Source organism: Cimex lectularius, unplaced genomic scaffold (assembly GCF_000648675.2).
Source record: "Cimex lectularius strain Harlan isolate CLEC.00 unplaced genomic scaffold, Clec_2.1 scaffold10, whole genome shotgun sequence".
In the NCBI taxonomy this organism is placed as follows: Eukaryota; Metazoa; Arthropoda; class Insecta; order Hemiptera; family Cimicidae; genus Cimex; species Cimex lectularius.
In genome coordinates, this window is record NW_019392665.1 from 429,789 (window position 1) to 456,818 (window position 27,030).

Sequence of the window (27,030 nt, forward strand, 5' to 3'; positions counted from 1 at the left end):
ATGGGGTAAACTCAACCTACACTTTCTTTTATATGGAGTAAATTCGAGGTAACGTTATTTTTAACTGGAGAAATTTAATCCGACCTTCTTTTATATGGGGTAAACCCAATGCAACTTTTTTTTTATCTGGGGAAAATTTAATCTAACCTTTTATATGGGGCAAACTTAATCTAAACCTTTTTTTATACGTAGTAAAATCAATGCAATCTTTTTTTATCTGCGGAAAAATTTAAACTAACCTTCTTTTATATAGGGTAAACCCAATGCAAGCCTTCTTTTATATGGGGTAAACCCATGCAACCTTATTTTTATCTGGGGAAAATTTATCTAACCTTTTTTTATATGGGGCAAACCTAATCTAAACCGTTTTTTATTCGGAGTAAAATCAACGTAACCTTATTTTTATCTGGAGAAATTTAATATGACCTTGTTTTATATGGGGTAAACCCAATGCACATTTTTTTTATTTGGGGAAAATTTAATCTAATCTTTTATATGGGGCAAACTTAATCTAAACCTTTTTTTGTACGGAGTAAAATCAATGCAATCTTTTTTATCTGGGGAAAAATTTAATCTAACCTTCTTTTATATAGGGTAAACCTAATGTAAACCTTCTTTTATATGGGGTAAACCAAATGCAACCTTATTTTTATCTAGGGGAAATTTATCTAACCTTCTTTTATATGGGGTCAACCTAATCTAAACCTTTTTTTAAATGGAGCAAAATCAATGTAACCTTAATTTTATTTGGAGAAATTTAATCTGACCTTCTTTTGAATGGGGTAAACCTAATGCAACCTTATTTTTATCTGGGGAAAATTTAATCTAACCTTCTTTTATATGGGGCAAACCTAATCTAAACCTTTTTTTATACGGAGTAAAATCAATGTAACCTTATTTTTTCTGGAGAAATTTATTCTGACCTTCTTTTATATGTGGTAAACCCAATGCAACCTTTTTTTTTATCTGGGGAAAATTTAATCTAACCTTCTTTTATATGGGGTAAACCTTCTTTTATACGGACTATACCCAATGTATCCTTATTTTTATCTGGGAAAAATTTAATCTAACCTTCTTTTATATGGGGTAAACGCAACGTAAACTTTCTTTTATACGGAGTTAAATCAATGTAATCTTTTTTTATCTGGGGGAAAGTTTAGTCTGACCTTCTTTTTTCTGGCGTAAACCCAATGTAACATTCTTTTTTTCTGGTGGGAAACCAATGTAATCTTATTTTATGTGAGGGAATACCCAATGTAAATAGCTTTTACCTGAAGCAAACCCAATGCAACCTTCTTTTAACAAGGAATTCTGAATTTAACCATGTTTTATCTGGAGAAACCGAGGGTAATATCAGGATTGAAGGTCCTCATGGAAGCTCCTGGGGTAAGAAGTGTAAAGATTAGGTTCGACAGCTCATGCTCCCACAAGACCTTTTAGAAGCATACATTTTAAGTATTGGTTTGGCACCTAATTTACGCTGACTGGGAGTGGTAACGGAGAGTTTGGTTGTGGTTATTCATCTTTTGTGGTAGTTCCTGGTAGACTCCTAATTCTTTAATCTCCACCAAACAATCCTACTTCAGAAGCTTTTCCTGGTACTAATAATCACTAACCTCATCTAACGCCATATCAAAAACCTCTTTCCTGGATTCCACTATCCTGACACCAACCTATCATTCTCTAACCTCTACCAACCATTCTTAACAGACACTCCTGTAAGATCCTGCTGTCCTGATACGAACGGTCCCTATTCTCTTCCAAATCCTTAACCTTCCCGACAAGGTTCTAAGAACCTGATACGACCTAGTCTTTCTCCTTCTAACCCCAGGAGCTCCCATGAAGTCCTACGATCCTACAACCCAACCTTTCTCTTTCTAACCTTTCGTACCCCATGCGCTCTCATGTCGTACAATCGTGTTAACCTACACCCAACGGTCTCTATTCTCTTTTAAACACCTGGAAAAGTCCTGTGGATATACTTTATAATTGGACTAGAATTCGTCTTGAATATTGGTGAACTTTTACAAGAAAAAAATATTGTGCTCAGTGCATGGTTAACCGTCAAAAATCAGATTAGACGCAGTCTCGGTTTAAAATTAAATTTAACCTCTGTCTTAATTTAATTTTGCCATTACAATTAAAGGCATGGGAAATTTATACATTTTCATTTTACTTGTTTCTGTTAATTTTTTCGGTAAATGTAAATTTAAAATTTTTTTGAAGTGTATTTTTTTATTTTAGATATTTTATAGTGGAAGGTTCATTTGGTGCTTATTTGTCAGATAAGGATAAGGTAGATTATAAATTATTTATTAATGAATTGATATTTTTTTAATCAGTGGATTCTTAGGCCGTGGAAAATGACAAAAGAAGATTGGAGAAGTTGGTCGACGAGAGGGATTTGTTGGTCAAGGTCTACCACGATTGCGTTTTGGACTTTAAACACAAAGAAAAGGAACAATTAAAAACTACAATCCAGAATTACTTTTATGAGTTGAAAAATGACATAATAAATACACTGGTATGTGTGGGAAAATTATGAAAGGATTAAAAAAAAATGTTTTTTTTTTTGGTTTGTTTATGGGGTAGTTTTTGTATCCTCATCCGGACTATGGTCTCGTCAGCGGGCTTTATGACTTTTTAGTACGGGAAAAGTCCGAGACGGCCGAGGAGGCTTTCACCAAGTACGAAGCCCTTTTGGACCTAATCCGGACAAATCTGGAGTCAGAGACAGTAGACGATTTGAGCACGATGTACTGGAAGAGGGTGGAAAAGTTTCTCACGGACCCTTTCGACTTTTTAGGTCGGTAAAACAAAACCAAATTTTGACCGGTTATACTTTACCATTTACTTATTTTTTTTAATTTAATTTTTAAACTTAATTTAACCTTGTTGTATTTGGACGAAACCAATGAAAATCGTATTTATTTGGGTAAGAAACAAAACTAAAGCCTTTTTTATCAGGGGAAACTTAATCTAACCTTATTTTATTTGGGGTAAACTCAAATATAACATTTTTTATTTGGGTAAGAAATGAAACTAAGACGTTTTTTTATCAGGGGAATTCTTAATATAACCTTCTTTTATCTGGAGTAAACGCAATATAACCTTTTTTATTTTGCGGAAGGAACGAAACTAAAACCTTTTTTATCAGGGGAAATCTAACCTTCTTTTATCTGGGGTAAGCTCAATATAACCTTTCTTTATCGGGGGAAAACCATTGGAAACCGTCATTTGTTTGGGGAAGAATCCAAACGAAAACCTTTTTGACCAGGGGAAAACTTAAACTAACCTTCTTTTATCTGGGGTAAACTTACTNAATATAACTTATTTTTTTATTTGGGAAAGAAACGAAACTAAAACCTTTTTTATCAGGAGAAAACTTAATCTAACCTTCTTTTATCTGGGGTCAACTCAATATAAACTTCTTTTATCTTGGCGTTAACTCAATATAACCTTTCTTTATGAGCGGAAAACCGTCTTTTAGTTGGGGAAGAAACCAATCGAAAACCTTTTTTTTATCAGGGAAAAATAATCTAACGTTCTTTTGTGTGGAGTAAACTCAATATAATCTTTTTTATTTGGGCAAGAAACGAAATTGAAACGGTTTTTTATCAGAGGAAAACTTAATCTTATCTTCTATTTAGAGTAAACTCAATATAACTAGCGTTAACTTAATAGTACCTTTCTTTATCTGGGGAAAACCATTGAGAAACCTTCTTTTATTTGGGGAAGAAGTAAAACCAAAATCTTATTTATCAGGTTAAAACATAAACTAACCTTCTTTTTTTTACCAGGGGGGCAATGTAACCTTATTTTATCTGGGGGTAAACTCATTATAACCGTCTTTTATTTGAGAATAAACAAACCTAAAACCGTTTTTTATCAGAGGAAAACTCAATATAACCTTCTTTTATCCGTGCAAAACTTTATCTAGGGAGAAACATTATCTAACTTTTTTTTTCATTTTTAAAATATTCCAGGCAAGTTGTCTAATGTTACAAACGCAATGGTGTATGGATATTCGCCTTCCGTGATACCCAGGCAGGTCTGTTTTGCATCTTTTTTCCCGCCCTTCTTCAAATATTAAAAAAAATTGAAATTTGCAATACAGCCGAATATATGCATTAAAACTTTTATCAAGCATCTGATCACAAAAGGACGCATGGTGATGGAACATTATCAAAACTGCGCGATTTATTTTGAAAAGGGCCAGGAGAAAAGAGTCCAAAGCCTTGCCCAGAAATTGGACAGGTTCAAGGCCGACCTTCACGAAAGCATATTGACCGTAAGTAAATACAAAAAAATCAAATTCCTTACATTTTCTTTCATGATCGATTCGGCAGGACGATGAAGACGGCGTGTATTTCGCCGAACGGGTCATAACTTTATCTTTGAACCAGATTATAACGGCAGGTTTCTATTCAATGACCGTAGATTACGGTTTTCTCTACCTCGTCATACACGACTATCTGCACGATGTTGCGAACGATACCCACACCGTCAGCCAATTTTGGAGAGCTGCTATCAAGTTTTTGAACGGGCCGTTCGAGTTTTCAGGTAAATTCGTGGAAATTAATCAGCTCTTGTTCAGTTAGTACGAGGACAGCAGGATGTTACAGGAGCTTCTGAGGTGAGCATAGTTGGTAGAGGTTAAAAAAATCTAGATTGGTATTAGGACAGTAGGACCTTATAAGGAGGTTTTTAATTAAGGATTTTAGTTAGAGTCGTTAGTACTAGGAAGGTTTGATCATCATGGTGGTAGAACCTTGTGAGAGGTAGCTAGCTGGTAAGGACCTTATGGTAGTACCTGAAGGTAGAGGTTAAAGATGCCTACTAACCTAACCTCCCGTAACTTCTACTAACAAACCACTCTTACGACGGATACGCTTATACGATAAGATACGGATAACTTCAAACTAAAATCTTTCGCTAACCATTTTACCTCAGGCGTTATAAGAACCTACCATCATACAGACCTATCCTTCCTATCCTCACCAATCATTTCTAACACGAGAGATATTGGTCGTACAGTCTTGGTACCTAACCTTTACTTACCGTTTTTACCTCAGACGTTCTATAAGACCCCTACGAACCTGAAACAACTTGCTCTAAGTAACCTCCCCAACCATCAAGTTACCAACCTAAATTTCCCCTGGCCATTTTAACTTAAAAGCTCCCCTACCACCCAACTAACCTGCCCTCCCATAACCTCACCAGTTATTAGTAACACAGGAGCCTCTATATGGCCTTACCGTATATAGGTCAAGAGCTTTTTGAACTTCTACCGTCCTAATACTAAGTCCCATAAGGCACTTCTAACCTGATACAAAACTACATTCTGTAACCTCCACCAATCATCTTCATATCGACCTAAATTTCCCCTGGCCATTTTAGCTTAAAAGCGCCTGTACCACCCTACTAACCTGCTTTCCCTTAACCTCACCAGCTATTGCTAACACAGGAGCCTCTATATTCTGTCCTAATACCAAGTTCCACATAAGGCACTACCAACCTGATACAAATCTGCACTTCTGCATCTTCCACTAACCATCTCGATTCCAGACTAAATTCCCCCGCCATTTTACCTTAAAAGCTCCCCTACCACCCAACTAAACTGCCTTTCCGTAACCTCCTAACCGTCGATACCGACCAAACGTTCTCACAATTTTGCTTCAGACGCTGCTATGAGGCTACACACTAGGAAAGTAACCCCCGTAACCTCCCAAACAACCCTTATGACCGATGTAGACCCTGCGGTCTTCATACCAACTTATCTTCCCCCACCTTTTTACCTCAGACGATCCTATAAGAACCTACCACCTTACTATTCTGCTCTCTTGTAACCATACCAATTACTAACACAGGAGCCTCTGTACGGTCTTGCCGACTATACATCAAGAGCTCTTTGAAATTCTACCGTCCTTATACCAATCTACAATCTGTAACCTCCATCTTTTATTTTTATCTCAGAACCTCCTTTAATGTCGTACTAAGTCTAACCTGCCGTTTTTACCTCAGAAGTACTATAAGACACTACCAACCTGATACAAACTTACATTTCTGTATCCTCCTTCAGCCATTTCTATACCGGATTAACTTCCCCCGCCATTTTACCTAAAAAGATACCACCCTACCTTTATTTCCGTAACCTCCCCAACCATCTCGATAGCGAATTAACTTTCCCCCAACCTTTAACCTCAGATGCTCCTATAAAACTCCACACAATTACCATACCCTCCCGTAACCTCCTCTAACCTTGTCTAACCTAACCTAAACCGGGTCGGTACAACCCGGTGACGCTTTTTTTTCTACTCTTATATTTTTTATATTTTGTTTATTTATTTTATCCAGCCCTGCTTGCATCTTTGTAATATTGTATAATAATTATTTTTTTAATATAAATATTTTCAGGTCCTCGCCTTAAGTCTGAAAACGTGTCAAGGGAGGTAACAAAAGAAAAGTGGATATTTTCTAATATGAGATTTTCACAAGTTTTTTTGGTGTTAAATTTTGGATTTAGATTGGTCAATGTTTGAAAATCAATATGGAACATATGTTGGAGAAGAGACAAAAACTGCCCACGCCTTACCACACATGCGCCGTAGAATTGGACGTTAAGAAACGAAAATTGATGTTGGACAAAATCAAAGAAAACATGGATAATTTAAAGAACCTAATGGATAAAATGGTATTTAGTGGTTTTTTTCCTAGGGTAAAACGACCTGAATTGAATTTTTTTGGTCTTGAAAGCGCTTTGAGGATAATAAACGCGACAGGGTTCTTCTGGATTTCTTTAACATTTACGTCTTCAATATGCCCGCGAAGAATTTAAAAGAGGGTTTCAAGAAGTACGAAAACGTGATGAATTTCTTCTTCAACACTCTTACCTGGACGGAGGAAAGACTGGACGAACTGGACACGAAGTATTGGTCGAGAGTGACAAATTTTTTCAACGGGCCTTCCATCTTCTCAGGTCAGTTTATGCCAGAATATCCAGCAGGCTTTGGAGGAGCTCTGATGTCCCGGGGCTTCTTTAACCTCTATCAAAACTTCTTACTTCAGGAGCTCCTATAAGGTTCTAACATCCTAATACCACTCTTGGTAAACTTACGTGCCCACGCCATTCTTCATTTTTGAGATCCTAACATCCTGATACCAACGATCTCTAACCTCTTCTAACTCCGTAACTAACAACCTCCTTCTAATGTCCCGATACCGCTCTATCCTTCATTAACCTCAACCAAACATTCTTACTTCAGAATCACCTCCAAAATCCTGCCTTTCTAATACAAGCAGTATCTAACGTCCTTGAAAGACGTAATATCCTGATACCAATCTGGGCTTCCTTCATCTCTATCAACCATTCTTACTTCACCTATAAAATCCTGCCCTCCTAATACAAGAGGTGTATAACCTCTTCTGTTTAACTAAAACTCACCCTACAAGATCATAATATCCTGATACCACTTTAGCCTTCCTTAACCTCTAACTATTCTAACTTCAGAAGCTCCTACAAAATCCTGCCTTACTAATACAAGCGGTATCTAAAAACTCTTCTAACATCTTAACTAAAAACCTCCGTCCATGATCCTACTATACTGATACCAATCATCCTTCTTTAATGTCTACTAATCATTCGTAATTTACAAGCTCCTATAAGATCCTGCCATTGTGATACTAACGATCTCTAACCTCTTCTAATTCCTTAACTAAAAACCTCCTTGCAAGACCTGATACCAATCTATCCTTCTTTAACCTCAACCAAGCATTCGTGCATCAGAATCACCTCCAAAATCCTTCTTTTCTAATTCAAGCGGTATCTAAACTCTTCTAACTTCTTAACTAAAAACTCTACGAACCATTTGTAGTTTACAAGCCTCTGTAAAATCATGACATCCTGATACTGACGATATCATACCTTTTGTAACTGTTTAACTAAAACCCACCATACAAGATCCTACTATCCTGATACTAATTTAGCCTTCCTTAACCTCTACCATTCCTCTACCTAACCATTCTTACTTCAGAAGCTCCTATGTTCTCACCTAGGATCTATAACCTATTCTAACTCCTTAACTAAAAACCTCTTTGCAAGATCAAATATCCTGATAACAATCTATCTTTTTACATCCACCAACCATTTTTACTTTAAAAGCTCCTGTAAGTTCCTGACATCCTGATACTAACGATCTCTAACCTCTTATAATTTCTTAACTAAAAACCACCTACCAAGACCTAATATCCTGATACCAATCAGGCCTGCCTAAACCTATACCAAACATTCTTACTTCAGATGCTCCTATAAGGTTCTAACATCCTGATACCACCCTTGGTAAATTTACGTGCCCACGCCATTCTTCAGTTATGAGATCCTGACATCCTGATACTAACGATGTCAAAGTTCTTTTAACTTAACTAAAACTCCTTACGCCCTACGATCCTGATACCAATCTAGCCTTCAACAATTTGTGGTGGCCACCTGCACGGTACCCGCTAGGTGTCAATGCCAGATCTTGAATGTTCTCGTTCTCCACTCTGCAGCCACTCAGAGTAGATTTCCTACATAGAGCACTGCCCCACTGACTTCAGGCTCGTCCCCCCGACGAGTTCTCACTGCATACCTTCAGTCTTGAGACTCTTCTCCTGACGAGTTCTCAACAATCACTAATGGATCACCGAGGACGACAGCAAGGGGCAGCCTTAGCCTCGAACTCACTTTCTCAGCACAGCCAACTTGGATACTGGCCAAGCTGCCGGGTACCTGCTGCATCAGAGTCCAGTCAACTGCTCAACCGACTCACTGTATCCACAGCCCCGGTCCACTACCAGCGGCATAGTGCCCGGCCTCATCCATCATCTCTACACCACAAAACAACACCGGCCCTGAGAAGCACCAAAAATCCCAGTCACTAAAACATTTCAACGAACCTCTAATCTTCTCAGGCCTGTTTAAAAAGCCGTTTAGTATGAGGATAACAGGCTCTTCCGCAGTCTCCTTTGTATATGAATTTCTAACAATATTGTAATTTTAATTTACCATCTTTCACAGGAATAATATCTAACGAAACGGAAAAAGCTTTAAGTGACGTATCGGCGAATATGGCAGACATAAAACAAGAAGTAAAACTGACTACATTATTATTATTATTTATAGTATAAATACAAATCTTACAGATTACAGGTAATTTAAAAAATGATTTTCTCAACCAGCTCATGGATCGTATGAGAATGATTCGAACCTATCACATCTGCGGTGACGAATTTACCGTCGAGACGAGGATGAAGCTCACCCATGCGATCGCTGACGAGCTGAAGTCTTTGAAAAACGACATGGACGAAATGGTTGTCTTTTTTTTTTTAAATAATAATTTTTTGAACTTCTTCAAATAAACTTTTTTGTAGTATTTGAGTGAGAAAAAGTCGAACGGTTATCTAATACAGGACCTGTACTCGAGGGTCTGGCCGATGTGGACGCATTCGGACAAGGGGTTCCAAGCAGCTTTCGAAGTGTATCATCAGCTCTTGAACTCCTTCATGTCCTCTTTGAAGAATGGTTTCGATGAACCGTCCCAACTTCGGAAGGACTTTTGGAAGAGGATAATGCAATTTGTCAAAATGCCGGTTTTATGACGAAAAGTTCAACGTGGACTCAACGTCAAGACGTCGGGACCCTTGGCAATTTGTAATTTAAAGTGATAAAGAAATAAAACGCCTCACATTATCATAATTTCACTGATCTCAGATAATTTGTACAGGCTACAACCATGAAGGAGGTGATGTGTAATCAAGATTGATTGACAGGTAGGTAAATAGTAAATGTTAGGAATGTTGGCCTTGTAACAGGACGACAGGAGTATAAAGGAGGTACTGAGATTGGTGGTAGATGTTAGGGAATACTATCGAGCTATCAGGATTGTTGATGTTTAGGTTATTTTCCTTTTCTCCACCACAGTAACCCTAACCAACCACCAACTCTAACCATCCCTAACCTAACCAACCCTACAGTGGAGAAGTATACATGCTTCCATTACATGTTTACATGTTCTGCATAATGATATTGAAATATGCTTGCTCATAATAAGTTAAAGAATTTTTTAAAGTTTTCTTGAATGCTATTCGTTTATGTTGCTTCATTTTGGGGCCATACGTTTCCCCGGGGTGGAACATCTATTTATTAATGGCATAATGGCATCCTCTAGGTGTCACGGCCAGTTTTGGAATGGTTTCACCCTCCACTCTGCAGCCAGTCATAGTGGCATTGCTCTCACTGATTTCAGACTCGTCACCCTGACGAGGTCTCAACACCTGCTAGGTGTCACCACATCAGGAATGACTTTGCCCTCCACTCCGTAGCCAAACAGCATGAAGCAATTCCATACATCAGCAGTGGTCTGTCCCGCTGACTTCAGACTCGTCTCCTCGACGAGATCTCACTGCACACCTTGAGTCCTGAGATTCATCTATTCGACGAGATCTTACCTTGCATCTTGAGACTCGTCTCCCCGAGTGGTTCTCACCAGTCGCTAATGGAACACGGACAACGACAGGAAGGGTACTCGCACCATTAGCCTCGACCTCTTCTTCTCAACACAGCCGACTCGGCTACCTGCTGCACAGACTGCTGCAGAGTGATTGACTCATTGTATCCACGGCCCCGGATCTCAGCCAACGGCACTCTCGGTCACGGACCTCTACCAACGGCACACATATAGCAACACGGTCCCGGCCGCATCCATCATCTATACCGGCCCTTGTCAGGATCACCAAAACTCCCAGTCACTAAAGTCTTAAACAAACGGAACATAAACGACACGTTTCTATCATATCTAACCTTCTTTTCTTGAGGTATCAGGTATGCTTGGTGGTTTCAACACTCTTAGCCCGGACACATCAGGTACTTCTGGTTTAGTAAAGCCTGGTGGCCCGCAACCTCTATCCCGGAAAACCAGGTTCGCCTGGTGGTCTGTTTGCACCAACTCTCATTTGGAGAAGCCGCAGTAAGCTAAACCATTTCCATCTTTCTTCTACCATTTGTAACCTTTACCTGAGGCACCAGGTATGCCTCCTGGTGGTTTCAACACACCTAATTGGGAGACACCAGGTAATCTGATCTAGTAAACCTCCTAGCCTGGAGTGGCCCGGTACGCTTGGTCGTTCTAACCCTCATAGTCCGGAGGCACTCGATACGTAGATGACCTGCTTGCTCTAACCCTCCTTCAGGAAGAGCACCCTTTGCTATTTCTACTTTTCTTCAACCATCTTTAACTTTCTTTACCTGAGGCACCAGGTATGCTTGGCCGTTTCAACACTCCTAGCCCGGAGATACCCGGTATGCCTGACCTGGTAAACCTCCTAGTCTGGAGAGACCCGGTACACCTGGTCGTTTCAACCCTTCTGTGCTGGACCTGATGTGGTCTAGTAAACCCGTAGGCCGGAGCCACCCGATAACCTGGTGACCTGGTTGCTGTGACCTTCCTTCAGGAAGAGGTTCAGTATGCTTTGCCATTTCTACCTTTCTTCTATCATCTGTAACTTTCTTTACCTGAGGCACCAGTACGTTCGGTGGTTTCAACACTCCTACCCCGGACCCACCAGATACGGTCGTTCCAACTCTCCTAGCATTTTGAAACCCGATACGCAGATGATCTGACCTTACCCGGTTACTATTTGTAACCTTCTTTACCTGAGGCACCAAGAAAGTCTGGTGGTTTCAACATTCCTAACCCGGGGGGCACCAGGTACACATATAACCTTCCTTATCTTCCAACCATTCTCATATCCGGTGCTTCTTTAAGTACCTACACTTCTTATATAACTTATTTTAATTATTTATTAAACAGCTTTGATTTACATGTCAGGACGGAAACACAAAGGCCCATTTCTTCTCATTCCCACACGGGTCAAATCGGTACTGGATTGACGAACTCCATTATCCTTTTCCAACATTTAGTCTCGAAGTACGACCGTTTGAAGGTAGGACTTTTCACCGTGCCGCTTAGGTAGGTCAGGAACCATTTGTACATCTGAGCAACGTGCACTGGGTCCTTCTTCGACTCAGTCCACTTAGGCCAATAGTTCTTGTTGAGGTATTCGATGAGCGATTTGAACCCCTGGCAATTCTAAGCAAAAAAAATTGTTTCTATTTGATTAAAAAGAAGAAGAAGAATATAAGAAACCATTTCATCCATGTCTGATTTTAAAGAATCGAGCTGGTGTGGAAGATAATCAGATTTAGGACCGGAATGGAGCATTCGTCCAATCTCTCCAATACGGTCCGTTATCTTCTTGAGAAAACGATTCTTAAATTCGTCTTCGATCTGAAATTTTATTAACTTTTTTACGGATAAATAAAAAACTGTAACGGATGAATCTGTACGTTTTGACTTTTGACGGTGGAGTTCTCTTTTTGTCCGTCCACATTCTCCTTTCTCTTCAATGTGGTTTCTGTCAGAGAGGCAAAAAAACAATTAGTTTTAACGTTTTTTTTACAATGATCCGTATACACCTGGAAAATTGAAAGGACCCGTGAGAAAAGTCTTCACTTCCATCCAGAAGTTCGTGTCCAGTTCTTCGAGAGGCTCGCCTGTCATCATCTTGGCGAAGTGGTTCACCGTGAAGAGGTACCTCTCGACGCTTATTGACTCTTCGGTGGAAATCAACGGCACGTGGTTGTCTATGAACTCGTTTAGGATCTTCATCCATGGCTGATCCTTCAAAACAACTTGTAACTATATTTTTCCTGTCCAAAAAGCCTATTTATTATCTGTGTTTTTGCGTCAAAATTTACCCTGAAAGTTTCGATTTGGTGCTTCAAACTGTTCAATTTCTTCGGGTCGAACTCGACGGCACAGGTCTTATACTGTAAGGCAGCCTTCTTCCTCTTTTGTATCAATGAAATCATATTGAATTTGAGACATGTCGCTATCTAAACCTCGAATAACCTTTTAGAAGGAAAAAAAATAAAATTCGGCCTTGTTTTACCTCTCGATCGATGTTGTATAACTCGAAGTGATGACCTGCACATGTTTAATCATTGATATTTATATGGATATCTTAAGTAACATTCTAAAACCTCCATCTCACCACACTAGTACAAGCCTAACCTGCGGTAACACATACCAGCTATTCATCCATCGAAATTCTTTGATTATACCAATATAACCATCTGTAACCTCCTTCTAAGCGCACTGGTATAAACCTAACCTTCAATAACCCTTACCAGCAATTCATCCATCGAGTTCTTTGATTATACCAATATAACCATCTGTAACCTCCTTCTAAGCACACTGGTACAAACCTAACCTTCAATAACCCTTACCAGCTATTCATCCATCGAGTTTCTTTGATTATACCAATATAACCATCTGTAACTTCCTTCTAAGCACACTGGTATAAACCTAACCTTTAATAACACTTACCAGCAATTCATCCATCGAGTTTCTTTGATTATACAAATATAACCATCTGTAACCTCCTTCTAAGCACACTGGATTAAACCTAACCTTCAATAACCGTTACCAGCAATTCATCCATCGAGTTTCTTTGATTACACCAATATCCGTAACCTCCATCTAACCACACTGATATTAGACTAACCTTAGTACCCTTTATCAGCTATTCATCCCTCGAGGTTCTTTGATTATAACAATACAACCATCCGTAACCTACATCTAACCACCTGATACTACCCTAACCTCCGGTCCTCCCCAATTAATCTTTCCATAGAAGCTACCTTACCTTACCTTACCTTTAACCTACTCCCCGGTAAACATATTAATCAATCTCGCTACGTCCATCTAGCTAATACTAACCTACCCTTCCGTAACCTCCCCCGACCTTTCTGACCACAGAGTTGCCTTGTTGTTAACAACCTAATGAGCACCAATCCTTTTCTAATAATCTATAAACCTTGCCCGTTATTACATGCTATACCTAAAAATCCCAACGGTTGGTTCAGAAACTTCATCACACGTCTCCAATATTGGGTGTCGAGGTGGCTATCATTTTTCACGTCGTAATGAATATTTTCTCGGAATACTATGTATAGAAATTCGTGGCTGCCGATCGCTGTGACCATGTCTTTGCCTTTCAGGCCGTCTATGTAGGTCGCGAGGTGTTCAGCGTGAAACCGGCTATTTTCGTCTTTCTGTAAAACGTTTACGAATATAGAACCTGGACGGTTTACACCTAAAATCTTACCATTCGGCTAAGGTCTAGTGCCAGTTTGTTGAAATCGTTCATGATCTTGACGGCTTGTGACTTTTGGCCCTTTTGGGTCAGGTTCAACGCGGATCTGTAGTAGTCCTTGATCACACGTTTGGAGTTTTGGATCAGATCGGCGACGAAAGACTTGACGCAAGTATCGGGCTGTAAAGATAAAACGGTATCTAAAGATTAAACTTCATATTAACATCATAGAATAGAACCGAACCTTCCTCGGTGTCACAACCAGTTTATAACTCGATTCTATTCCTAGAACGTTTTACAAGTTTTTAAAGAAAGACAAGTATAATTTGATATTTGTCAACCTAAAAAATTCAAAGGGTCGGTGACAAAGGTAGCGACTATCTCCAAAAAGGGAGAGCTCAAATCAACGGAGGTGTCACTCTCGACGGTCCTCGCCCAATCGTCAAGCAGTACTTCGTACTTATCGTAAGTCCAGTTTGACATAATATAATCGTACAGGTTTTCCAGTAAGCCCATGTTCGGCACGTAAGTGTCCGAACTCTAAAACGGATTATCTCCATGTCAGTCCTGTTTAACAACTGTCTGTCTATCCAAGTTTTACCAGGTGGTTTTTTATATTCCTTTTCAAATAGTGGATTTCCCGGTCGATCATATTGCTCAACTCTTCCTTGCGAACCCTCACGTCCAACGTGAGGGCGTTGTAGATGTTCACAACCAATTGGCGCACTTTTATCAATCTCAGCAATTCCCTTTTGGCTACCTCACTCTGATAGTTGCCTAACGGAGGTGTCATTAAAAATCCGACTGTAAAATTGCCAGCAATGTATAAACAAGCTCTTAGATCATCTCACTTTAAAACGACATACCTGAACTTTTGACGACGATCGTTATAACCAATATTTGAAAAAATCTCATGTTTCCTGTTTCAAACGCCAACTAACGGTAAGGAAATTCGTATTGTTTTGCGGATCTAAACGGTGAATTTAATTTCAAACAGTTATTACACGCCTCTAACGCGATTACCTTTCAGGACTTTAGAATCTTGTAGGAGCTTCTTCTTTTATTATGGTTTAATAGAGCTAGTCGAGTAAACAAGAACCTCCACGAACCATTATTACCTCAGCCTCAACCGATTCCCCTGGTGACCTGGTCACTCCATTCTTCCTTCGAGCAGAGTCGCCGTACGCACTGGCCTTTCTACCACGATTACCGGAAACACCTGATACGCGTGGTGTCCCCAAACCTTCCTACAACTAGAGACATAAGGTACACCTGGTCTGGTAAACCCCTAGCATCAGGACATTGATTGGTAGAGTTCAAAGATGATTATGGACGTACCAGTATTGCTGGAGCTTATACGACCTCTTGTGATAAGAACACATCCAGAGGCCAACCTTCCTAACCTCAACTAGTCGTTCTTATCCCAGAAGCTCAAATAAGCTCCAACAATCCTGATAACTCATTAAATTCACTAATTTCGTGGTCCGCTTGACCAATTAATACATTACAATTAATTAAGGTTTTTATTGAGATGAAAAAAAGCTAATGGGACGAGCGGGATTCGAACCCACGATCTTCGGCTAGATACGCCGCTGCTCTACCGCTTGAGCTATCGTGACCTCGATCCACTCGGACATCAACTTCCTATCTCAACTCCACCTTATGAGCTTGAAGTTGAATGAAGTTGATGTCCGAGTGGATGGAGGTCACGATAGCTCAAGTGGTAGAGCAGCGGCGTATCTAGCCGAAGATCGTGGGTTCGAATCCCGCTCGTCCCATTAGCTTTTTTTCATCTCAATTAAAAACCTTAATTAATTGTAATCCTGATAACTTCATACACCTCTAACCTTTACCAACCAAACTTAATACTCCAGAACCTCCTTCATGGTTATAGTATTGAGAGCATGCCCATCTTCCTAATCTCTATTAGTCATTGTTATCACGAGGATCCTTTAAGATCCAGCAATATTGTACAACCTAACCTTCTTTAACCTCTACAAACCATTCTTAACCTCAGGTTAAAAGGGCTCTTCATAGCCTATCGGCCTGATCTCAGGAGTTCCGATAAGATCCGACGACCCTGATATAACCTTCCTTAACCTCTATCAACCAATCTTACCTTGCTCATTCATGGTCCTATCGTCCTGGTACCATTCTGAATTTCTTATGTTCAACTAGTCATTCTTATCTCAGAAGATCCGATAAGATCCGAGGATCCTGATACAACCTAACCTTCCTTAACCTCTACCAACTAATCTTACCTTAGTAGCACCTTCATAGTCCTATCGTCTTGGTACCAGTCCGACTTTCCCATATTCAACTAGTCATATCTCACCAGATCCTATAAAATCCAACAATCCTGATACAACCTAACCTAATTTAACCTCTATCAACCAATCTTACCTTGCTCATTCACTGTCCTATCGTCCTGATATCAGCCCAACCTTTCTAATTTCAACTAGTCATTCTTATTTCACGAGTTTCTATAAAACAAACATTCCCGATACAACCTAATCTTCCTTAGCCTCTACCAACCAATCTTACCTTGCTCATTCATGGTCCTAACGTCCTGATATCAGTCCGACCTTTCTAAGTTCAACTAGTCATTCTTATCTCACGAGTTTCTATAAAATCAAACATTCCTGGTACAACCTAACCTTCCTTAACCTCTACCAACTAATCTTACCTTAGTAGCTCCTTCATGGTCCTATCGTCTTGGTACCAGCCCGACTTTCCCATATTCAACTGTCATAGCTCACGATATCCTATAAAATCCAACAATCCTGATACAACCTAACCTAAGTTAACCTCCTCCCACCTGTTAGTTAACCTCTTTCAAGAGCTCCCATGAATGTCGTACAGACATGATACCTCCATAATCATCCCTAACCTCTACCCAACCCCTACCCTACTGATACCGGCCTAAACTTTATCCCACAAGTTCCAACAATTCTAATGCAACCAACCTTCTCAACTCCCTTGAAGGTGAAGGTCGTACCATCCATCCGATACTTCCACCAACCGTCCCGAGCTCCCACGACCTATACGCTTCTCCTTTTTCATCTCATAATGGATAGTGATGCTTGTCGGATTACCTTAACCGGGAAGTATTTCAGGAAAACACGAAATTCTACTATAGCTAACCCGATTAAGTTCGTTAGATATTAATCGTATTAGATACAGATTATCTCGGTTTAAAATTAAATCTTTTAAATCTGCAAGATGAAGTAATTTCTAGTCATTACGCTTTTGGTTTAAGGTAAAACCATGGGCCAGGGAATATTATACATATTGATGCTCATTTCCGTCAATTTTTCCGGTAATGACATCTCCGAGAAGTATATCTGAGATATTTAATGGCCCGTTTATAAATTTACAGCGGCGAACTTGTTCTACTCGACTTATTCAAGCTTGCAAGTATGGTTTAGGACTGACCCGATACCCTTGCAGGATTAATACAATGATTTTCAGGAAAGATCGAAAAGCGGTTTTCTGACTTTGATAAAAGAGCGTAGGAAGGCGATCGAGATATACCAGGAGTGTTCTTCGGGTTTGCAACTCGGACAGAAGAAACTGTTGAAACAGAAGATCGATTATGATTTGGACAACTTGCAAGAGGACATGAACGATATGGTCGTATATACGCCTGCTTACAAAGGCGAGCATAATTTTCTTTTATGATTTATAGCGTTCGGATAAGAAAACGGAAGACGAGGCGGAAAAGTTGTACAGATTCTTAAGGGAGAACGACACGGCCCTAGACGAGTCTATGATCAAGTACGAAATCTTAATGGGCGACTTTGTACACTTCGACGGGACTTCGCTCCAAAGTGGTTTCGCCAAGTACGAAGCCCTCCTTGACAAATTGTCGGCCAATATTGAAGATGTCATGACTGAAGCAGATCTGACTACGCCGTATTGGAAGAGGGTGGAAAAATTCATCACGAACCCTTTTAACTTCTTAGGTCACTTGGAATATTGTTTTAAAAACGTTGAAATTTATTATAATTATTTCTAGAAACTTTAACCAACGAATGGGATGCGAACGTGCAGGAACCATGGTCCATCATTGAGAGAAAGGTTTCCCGTTGAATCATAACCCTTCAACCTCAATGTTTTTATTGTTAAATCCCACAGCCAAACACATGCCTGAAGGCCTTCATCGTCAAACTTTTAACGAAAGCGAGTACGTTGCTTAAGTTCTACTACGCATGCTCTGCCGTTCTGGGCAGAAATGCACCAATGAAGAAGGTCACGGAAAAGTTGCTTGATTTTCTACAAGAAAGAACTGTAAGAGCCAATGATGCCTGCTCTTCAAGTGTGATGTTTGTTTTTATCGTTTTACAGGGCAGAAAAGAATTGTACTTCCCGCTTCGTTATGACAATGACATGGAACGTGCGTTGATAAACTACGAACTGATCTACTTCAAATTAAAAAAAACACTTCAGAATGTGGACGATGATAACGAACTCGACATCCAGGACTCGAAGATGTTGATTGACTTTTTGAACGATCCTTTTGAAAATTCAGGTAGGACCGTACAGGTGAGATTGGTTAGGGGCGACTTTCGATCAGTATCAAGGTGGATTTTATATGAGCTCATCGCATAAGAATGAATAGTAAAGGTTCGTAAGGTTGGCCTAGTATCCGGGCGGTAGAGCCAAGAAGGAGGTTAAGGAAGGATTGTTCTCTATCAGGATTGTTGAGGTTTACACCGAGATAAGAATAACTAGTAAAAGATAGAAAGATTAAGCTCGTATCAGGACAATAAGACCATGAAGAGCCCATTCATCCCTGAGATAGATACCAAGAAATTAGTGATGATTATGATGAACGGTTGATAGAGGTTACCTAAGGGTAGGTTGCATCAGGATTGTTGCAGTTTACAGGAGATAAAAAGAGTATATAGGTTAGGAACGTTAGACTTGTATCAGATGGTAGGACTGGGCTTGGTGGGGGATATGATCAAGGTATCAGGATTGTAGGATCTTAAAGGAGCTCTTGACACAAGAACAACTAGTACATGGAAGGTCGGCCTAGTATCAGGACGATACGACTATAAAGAAACTACTAAGCTAAGATTGGTTGGTTAGGTTTTATCAGGATTTTTGGATTTGATAAGAGCTCTTGAGATAAGAATGTCTATAGTACTAAAGGTTACCAAAATTAAGCAAGTATCACGGCGATAGGGCCATGAAGGAGTTACTGAGGTAAGATTGATAGGCAGAAGTTGAGGAAAGTTAAGTTGTATCGGGATTGTTGGATCTTATAGGAGCTCTTGAGATAATAATGACTATGGTAGGTTTACAGGAGATAAAAAGGTTTTGGCCGGTATCAGTGTGGGACCAAGGAGAGCTGATTCATCCTAGGTAAGATGAGTACCAAGAGATTGGTGATGATCAAGGAGCTCTTGAGATAAGAACGGTTGGGTGAGGTTACCTTAGGTTAGGTTGTATCAGGATTATTGGAATTTGTAGGAGACAAAAAGAGTACATACTCATACATAAAAGAGTAGGTAAGACTCTACACACCGTATCAGGACCATAAGATCGAAAAGGAGCTTCTGAGGTAGGAAGGTTGGTTGATAGAGGTTAAGGAAGATTAAATTGTATCAGGATTGTTGGATCTTATAGATCTCGAGATAAGAATGACTACTAAATATATCGGAAGGTTAACATGGTATCAGGTCGGCAGGACTACGAAAAGCGCGTTCATCCTGAGCTAAGATGAGTAGGTAGAGATCAGTGATAATTATGGAGGAATCAAGACTGTAGGACATTCATGAGAGCTCTTCAGATAAGAACGATTGGAACAGGTTACTTTAGGTGAGGTTGTGTCAGAATTGTTGGATTTTATAGGAGATCCTGAGATAGAAAGGACTAATAGAGGTTAGGAAGGTCTTCCTGATACTGGACCAACATGACCATGACGGAGCTACGGTAAGATGAGGGCGTACAGATCATTGATGATTATGGAAGTTTCAGGACTGAAAGACATTATGAGAGCTCTTGAGGTTAGAGCGGTTGGTAGAGGTTACCTTAGGTTAGATTGTATCAGGATTGTTGGATTTTATGAGAGATCCTGAGATAGGAAGGACTAATAGAGGTTAGGAAGGTCTTCTTCATACCAGACCGACAGGACCATGACGGAGCTACTAAGAGTAAGATGAGGGTGCACAGGTCAGTGATGATTATGGAGGTATCAAGACTGAAGGACATTATGTGAGCTCTTAAGGTTAGAGCGGTTGGTAGAGGTTACTTTATGTTAGGTTGTATCAGGATTGCTGGTTTTTTTGAGATCCTGAGGCTCGTAGAGGTTAGAAAGGTCGGTCGTTATCAGGACGATAGGACCATGAAGGAGCTACTGAAGTAAGATGGGATAGAGGTCAGGCGAGACTATCGAGGTATCAGGAGTGTTTAATTTTACAGGAGCTTTTTACATGAAAACTATCTGAGTTTAGTGAAAGTGTCTTTAGCTTATTTGCATCAGTTTTTGATATGCTCAGGGGGTCCTTGGAATGTAACGATGGTGTTTGGGTGTACAGGAAGCATAAATTGTTTTTATATGGGATACCGGTTTCGATCTCAGTTTTTAGCGCCGTGTTCGTCCTCTGGTGCGGTTGGAAGGCTTATGAGCATGACGAGTGAATACATCCATAAAAGCTGTCCTCCCTTTATGTAGTTTTGTCGTTAAAAGACTATGTCCTTCTCGGGAAGGTTTCGAAGTATAGTGGAGGTAATTAGGTCATGTCAAGGGGATTTGTAAAACGGATATTGTTTCAATTTCAGATCCTCGTCCCGTGGCTTACAACGCCTATCTAGAAGTAAACAGTTCAACTTATTTTTTTATTTTATCAAGTAGTACAATAAAGTAATCTATTTTGCTTCTACTAACTTAGATCGCACGATGTTATAAAATCGAAATGGACGACATTATAAAACAGAAGGAAAGGTTGTCCTCTTCTTACCAAACCTGTCTCGCCCGATTCGGCCCGATGAAACAGGGAAGGATGAGATATAAAATTAAATTATACATGATGGATTTTAAAATGTACACGGAGAAAATGGTAATCAGCAAAAATAAAATTAGACATAGGTGAGGTAAACTTGAGTTGTTTTTGTTTTGTTTTTTACAAAAAGAGGTTGGCGGGAAACCATGAGAACGATGTCCTTCTCAACTACTACGACAAGTACATAGCAAATCTGCCGGTCAAAGACTTGCAACAGGCTTTCTACAAGTACGAAATAACGTTGAAATTCTTCGCCAACACGCTTATGACGACGGAGGAGAGGCTGGAAGATCTGTCCACAAAATATTGGGCGATAGTGAGAACATTTCTCATCGACACTTTTAACGTTAAAGGTGCATTGTACTATTTTGTGTTGAATATCGCGTAGTCTCTTCTTGCTCCAGGTACTCCTAGTCCTTCCCACCCTCCTACCACTGGAGACACCCAGTACGCCTGGCCGTTCTAATCTTCCTAGCCTGGAGACATCAGGTACACCTGGTCGGGAATACCTCCTAGACTGCAGAGACGCGACACGCCTGGTGACCTGGTCGCTCCAACCCTCCTAGCACGGATTCATCACACACGCCTGGTTGTCTCAAACTAGCAAGAAAGGCATTTAAGAAAGAACTTCGCCGATCCAAGAGGACATGGCGACGCTTTGTGGAAGAACAAGACAAGATCAATAAATGGGGCTTTCACTCTAAGGTGGCAAGAGGCAAAATATCCGGCAGACTGGCCTCAGAACTGTTCAGGCGTGGACAATTTGGACTGCACGCGGCTGGCTTGGCCCTTCTTGAGGAAGTCTTCCCACTGGATACCTTAACAGATGTTGAGGAAGTGCACCAGATTGCTCGAATCAGGGCGATTAGGATTGCAGCTGACGGATTAACTGACCCATGAACGGAAGAAGAAGTGACTGGTACAATTAGCAATCTGAGGACGGGCCGTGCGCCTGGCGTCGATCGTGTGGAGGCGGCAATGGTCAAGATGTGCGCTGATGTGGTGGCAGAGTATGTCCATTATCATGGTACTGATGGTCCATTACCTGAGAGTAGGGTACTTTCCCACGGCGTGGAAGGAGACTCGAATATGTGCTTTCTTGAAGACCAGTAGACCGCCAGAGCGACCAGGATCTTACCGGATGATCTCCCTTCTGTCGGTCTTGGGGAAGATGCTCGAACAACTTATACTGGCGAGACTCCGCTGTGCCCTTCGCCCGAACCTGCACCCGGCACAGTACGGCAGGATATCGGGACGTAGCACGACCCAAGCCATCCGTTCGATTGCAGATTGTGTTTCAAGGTCGACCTTCAGATATGTAGTCGGGATATTTTTTGACGTATGGAAGGCCTTCGACCGCATGTGGTGGCCGCCGGTCTTGAACAGCCTTAGTGACCGCTGGATCGGCAATGACTTGTGCACCCTTGTGAGTAACTGTTTGAATCGCCGCCGCGTATCCTCGCCAGAGTACGGACCGGACTGTAGCAGGGTAGTTGAGATGGGAATACCGCAAGGTTCCATGCTCAGTCCGTTCCTGTGGGCCGTACTCTTTGACGAGGCCCTGAAAGAACTTGAGAGCGCTGGCCTCAGTGCGATTGCTTACGTGGACGACCTAGTTGTCATCGTACAAGCGGACGCAAAGGCAACACTAGAAACACGGGGTACTATGGCCGTGAATATCCTGAGTGGGTAATGTAAGAAAGTCAAACTGCATTTGGCTCCTGAAAAGACTGAGCTAATGATGCTCAAGGGATCGCTCAATTTGCGATCGCTACCCGTGATTCGAATTGATGGGCAAACCATCAAAGCGCCAACTGTCATCACCTACCTGGGCGTTAAGATGTCGGCCGGACTAAGATTCAGTTCCAACGCACGTTATACGAGGGAAAATATCCCAGCCCGGATTGCCGCCATAAGAGCCATGAGTGGCGCTGCGTGGGGAGTTTCCTACCGAAGTCGACAACTGTATTACACGGCACTGTGCCATCAGTCCCAGCGTGGCTGCGTGGATTGCGTGCAGCTGACTGGACATCACTCCTAAGTGCGCAGAGGTCGGCCTTATTGGCCATAACGCAGGCCTACCGTACTACCTCAACCGACGCCCTCCAGATTATAGCGGGAAGACCACCGATTGACTCACAGGCGAAGGCTATGTCCGCTACCTGGGAACTGGTAAATGGGTATCAGCCATGCATCCCAGTTACGAGCCCACAAGATGCGAATAGATGGCTGCGGGAAGAATGGCAGCGTCGCTGGGACGAGTCGACCAAAGGTCCTATACCTATTGCATCCTCCCAAACGTGGAAAGGCGAGTGGAAGCAAAGCACCTCATCGTTGACCATTACATGTCGCAACTCTTGACTGGGCATGGGGACGTTTCGGCCAAATTGCACAAATTTGGCCTGAAACCTAACCCATTATGCCCTTGTGGGAACCAGGAGACGGTTGAGCATGTAGTGTTCTCGTGCGAAATGTACATCATACCTCGCATGAGATGGTTATATGAAACGAATTGTGATGAAGCGAACATAGATTCACTGCCGTAATGCCCTGAAGGCCGTAATGAGACAAATTGGCTGTTCTACCGCAAATGCACATTGACAGTGAAAGATCCAATAAAATTGTACATCAAGTTGAATAAAGACTTATGATATAAATAATGACAAGGCCTATTCCTCCTCCTCCTGATATCCCGAGCGAGCCGCCTCCGCGAGGACCATCCCGGATATCAACTAAGAGCTCGCCAGGAGAGAGAGAGATTCGACCGTCAAAGATCAAAAATGAAAGCCAAACCTTCCGTCTTAAATAAAAAAGCAGAAAACAAACATCAGCCAAAAACTGTAAAGAGCCGAACACGGCTTAGGCACAGTTAAAATTAATGGCCAAGACGGTTGTCTCAAACTGCAACATGGAGACATAGGTGCGTCTGATCGCTCCAACCCTCCTAGCACGGATACACTAGGTATGACTGGCTGCGTCAAACTGCAGCATGGAGGCAAGGTACGTCTGGTCGCTCCGATCTTTCAGCCTGGAGGCACAGGTACGACTGGTCTGGTAAATCTTCTAGATTGGAGAGAACCGATACTTCAGGTGGCCTGGTCGCCCCAACTCCCCTAGTAAGGATAACCTACGTATTACAAGTTGCCTCAAACTGCAGCCTGGAGACAGATACGTCTGGTCGCTCCAATCTTTCAGCCTCGATACATAGGTACACCTGGTCTAGTAAACCACCTACCCTGGAGACACCCGATGCGCATGGCCGTTCCAACCCTCCTAGCCCAGACACATCAGGCATACCTGGTCTGGTAAACCTTTTAACCTGGTCATTCCAACCCCCTCCCTAGTCCGAAGAAATCAGCTACACCTGGTTGCTCCAACCTCCAGCCTGGGAAACCAGGAACGCCAGGTCGTTCTAACCCTCCTAGCCCGGAGAAACCCGATACGCAGGTGACCTGGCCGCTCCAACCCTCCTTCAGGAAGAGCCGCAGTAAACTTTGCCATTTCTTCCTTTCTTATACCATCTATAACCTACTTTACCTGAGGCATCAGATAAGGCTGGTGGTTTCTCCTAACTCGGAGACCCTACCTGCTCCTGGTTATTCAACCTCCCCTACCTCGGAGCAACCGGGTATACCAGCATGAAGACACCAACTACTTCTAGTTGCCGCACCTCCTTCTCGGAGACACCCGTTACGCCTGGTCACTCCAACCCACTTCTGGAAGAACCACAGTACCCTTCGGTCTTCCTACCCTCCTGCTACCACCACCATGTAACTGCCCATCTAACCGTCACTTTGAATAGTAGCGTCACGGGCAGTGTATCAAGTGTTGCGATGTATTTTTTTATTTCAGGATCTAAAGAAGCTGTATTTTTAAGAAGCGTTATATTAATATACCTTCTTACGTTCGTTTTGCGCAGGTATATTTTCTAATGCGACGGGCACTGCTCTAGCTAAAATGTCGGTGAGCGCATCAATGACAGAAGAACCACCCTCAAAAGATGGACGGATTTTGCAAGACGATTTGGTCCAAGTGGTACCCTGGACGCGAGAATTTGACGAAACTATCGAAATGTCCTAACAGGAAAGTGAATTTTGGAAAATCGTCATGTACCTTGTCACCCGACCTTAATCCATTTGACTGTTTTTTAGTTCTAAAAAATAAATAATTACTATTTGCAATTTAATTATATTAAGCCTTCTTCTTAAATCCCCTGGATGAAGAAAAATAACCTCATGAAAATGAAAATCTCGATTGTTGGAGTTTATTAGCTTCTTAGATAAGAATGACTAGTTAGGAAAATTATGCTGGCTTCAGGATAGTAGGACTAAGAAGAGCCTACTCATCCTGAGGAAAGATACCAAGAAATTAGTGATGATTATGGAGGTATCAAGACTGTATGACATTCATGGGAGCTCTTCTGAAAAGAACGGTTGGTAGAGGTTACCTTAGGCTAGGTTACATCAGGGTAGTTGGAATTTATAGGAGATAAAAATAGTGTTCGCTAAGTGGACTGTATATGAATGGGTAAATAAATTTATATTAAAATTTAAAGAGTGAATCCGAGGAGGGGATTGGGATACATTTAAGTTTGCACTTACCCCAACGAGTTCAAGCAGCTCGGCCCCAGTCGTCCTCTTCTTTCTTCGACTAGGTAGGGCCCCACAGTCTCCGGCGGATTCAGACGTTTGGTACCGAACTCTTAAGGGACCCGGGCAATTAAAAACCATCAATTGAGCAAAACACGAGTTTAGATAAGCAGGTACGATAACGATGTTCTCGGCTTTGGCTCTAGGCAACAACTAACTCGCCGACCGGCCGGAGACCTCCAGAAGGGTTCAAAAGGGCGATCGGCGTAAACAAATAGTATATACGTTAGGAAGGTTAGATTGTTATCAGAACCGTAGGATCGAAAAGGAGCTTCTTACGTAGTAAGGTTGGTTAGTACAGGTTAAGGAGGGTTGAGTTATATCAGGATTGTTGGATCTTATAGGAGATCTTGAGAAAAGAATGACTACTAAATATATCGGAAGATTAGCATAGAATTGGGACGGCGGAACTGTGAAAATCTCTTTCATACTGAGGTAAGATGATTAACAATAGATTAGTGATGATCAGGGAGTTATCAGGACGGTAAGGCAATTATGGTTAGGGGCACTAGTTACACTGGGAATGGATTCGTGGTGGTGAGTGGTGACGCCCCTGGCGGGAACTTAGACAGAGGCTGTGGACCTCAGTGACCGGACGACAGCATGTAAGCGTTGAGGACGTAATGATCATGCTATAGTCCGTCGAATGCTTAAGTAAGCGAATGGAAGCGGGTAGTGAGTAGGTGTCTTGAACTCGAGTATGCTTTACATTGTTGTGCGTATGACCGGTGTGGTACCCTTGTGGAAGCGAAGGATCGGACCACCTAGGCTGAGCCTATAGCGTCCCTCGAATGCGCGTGACAGGTGTATGCTGAACTCGATAAGAGACTTTACGTAGGCGGTGCTCATCTAGAGGGTGGTTAGCAATTCCACGGCCGAGGCGTTCCCGGAAGTTTCTACGCTGGGGGAGCCTCTATACTCAGAGAGCCTTCTCTATCTAGGGAGTACGCGGGGGGGGGCGATATATTTCGGCCTGTTAGCTCCTCGCGTGCGGCATACGACCATTCGGAATGGACAAGCGGAGAGCGTAGTTGTACTGGCCCTTACCAATGCTGCGGCGGTAACACCATTTCGTCGTATGCAGAAGTGCGTCAGCTCTCATCTTGAGAATCAAAACGTCCAATAATGCCGAATAGGCTAGATGCGGACGCTAAAGATCCTCTTGTCTTGTTGACGAT

The 27,030-nt window shown here is 41.6% G+C and overlaps 3 protein-coding genes across 6 annotated transcripts; 2 read left to right on the forward strand and 1 right to left on the reverse strand.

The window, feature by feature from the left end:
• The first annotated feature begins 2,133 nt into the window (after positions 1-2,133).
• On the forward strand, positions 2,134-9,841 carry LOC106667318. 4 transcript variants are annotated; one of them, XR_001340541.2, is made up of 14 exons: positions 2,134-2,197; positions 2,256-2,296; positions 2,354-2,524; positions 2,593-2,806; positions 3,987-4,051; positions 4,118-4,291; positions 4,350-4,563; positions 6,418-6,452; positions 6,527-6,694; positions 6,757-6,979; positions 9,056-9,126; positions 9,181-9,348; positions 9,409-9,688; positions 9,762-9,841. XR_001340541.2 is itself a non-coding variant. In XM_014395196.2 (13 exons), exons 1-13 carry the CDS (start codon positions 2,149-2,151, stop codon positions 9,634-9,636), a joined length of 1,785 nt encoding a protein of 594 aa, XP_014250682.1. In that variant the 5' UTR covers positions 2,134-2,148; the 3' UTR covers positions 9,637-9,749. The 4 variants fall into 4 exon arrangements, 3 of the variants coding, with proteins under 3 accessions (XP_014250682.1, XP_014250681.1, XP_014250683.1); XM_014395196.2 differs by lacking the exon at positions 9,762-9,841 and having other exon boundaries at positions 9,217-9,348; positions 9,409-9,749; XM_014395195.2 differs by lacking the exon at positions 9,762-9,841 and having other exon boundaries at positions 9,409-9,748.
• Positions 9,842-11,821: 1,980 nt separating this feature from the next.
• On the reverse strand, positions 11,822-15,147 carry LOC106667324. Its single transcript, XM_014395204.2, has 12 exons — positions 15,060-15,147; positions 14,795-14,997; positions 14,535-14,733; positions 14,438-14,478; positions 14,206-14,373; positions 13,939-14,152; positions 12,988-13,022; positions 12,794-12,931; positions 12,512-12,716; positions 12,383-12,450; positions 12,183-12,338; positions 11,822-12,125 (listed from the first exon to the last, which is right to left on the reverse strand). Exons 1-12 carry the CDS (start codon positions 15,106-15,108, stop codon positions 11,907-11,909), a joined length of 1,695 nt encoding a protein of 564 aa, XP_014250690.2. The 5' UTR covers positions 15,109-15,147; the 3' UTR covers positions 11,822-11,906.
• Positions 15,148-15,375: 228 nt separating this feature from the next.
• Positions 15,376-25,376, forward strand: LOC106667320. The gene is made up of 12 exons (XM_014395201.2): positions 15,376-15,459; positions 17,453-17,512; positions 17,573-17,610; positions 17,665-17,826; positions 17,882-18,158; positions 18,212-18,273; positions 18,331-18,483; positions 18,541-18,724; positions 20,983-21,017; positions 21,093-21,260; positions 21,334-21,556; positions 25,123-25,376. Exons 2-12 carry the CDS (start codon positions 17,461-17,463, stop codon positions 25,281-25,283), a joined length of 1,515 nt encoding a protein of 504 aa, XP_014250687.1. The 5' UTR covers positions 15,376-15,459; positions 17,453-17,460; the 3' UTR covers positions 25,284-25,376.
• The last annotated feature ends 1,654 nt before the right edge of the window (positions 25,377-27,030 follow it).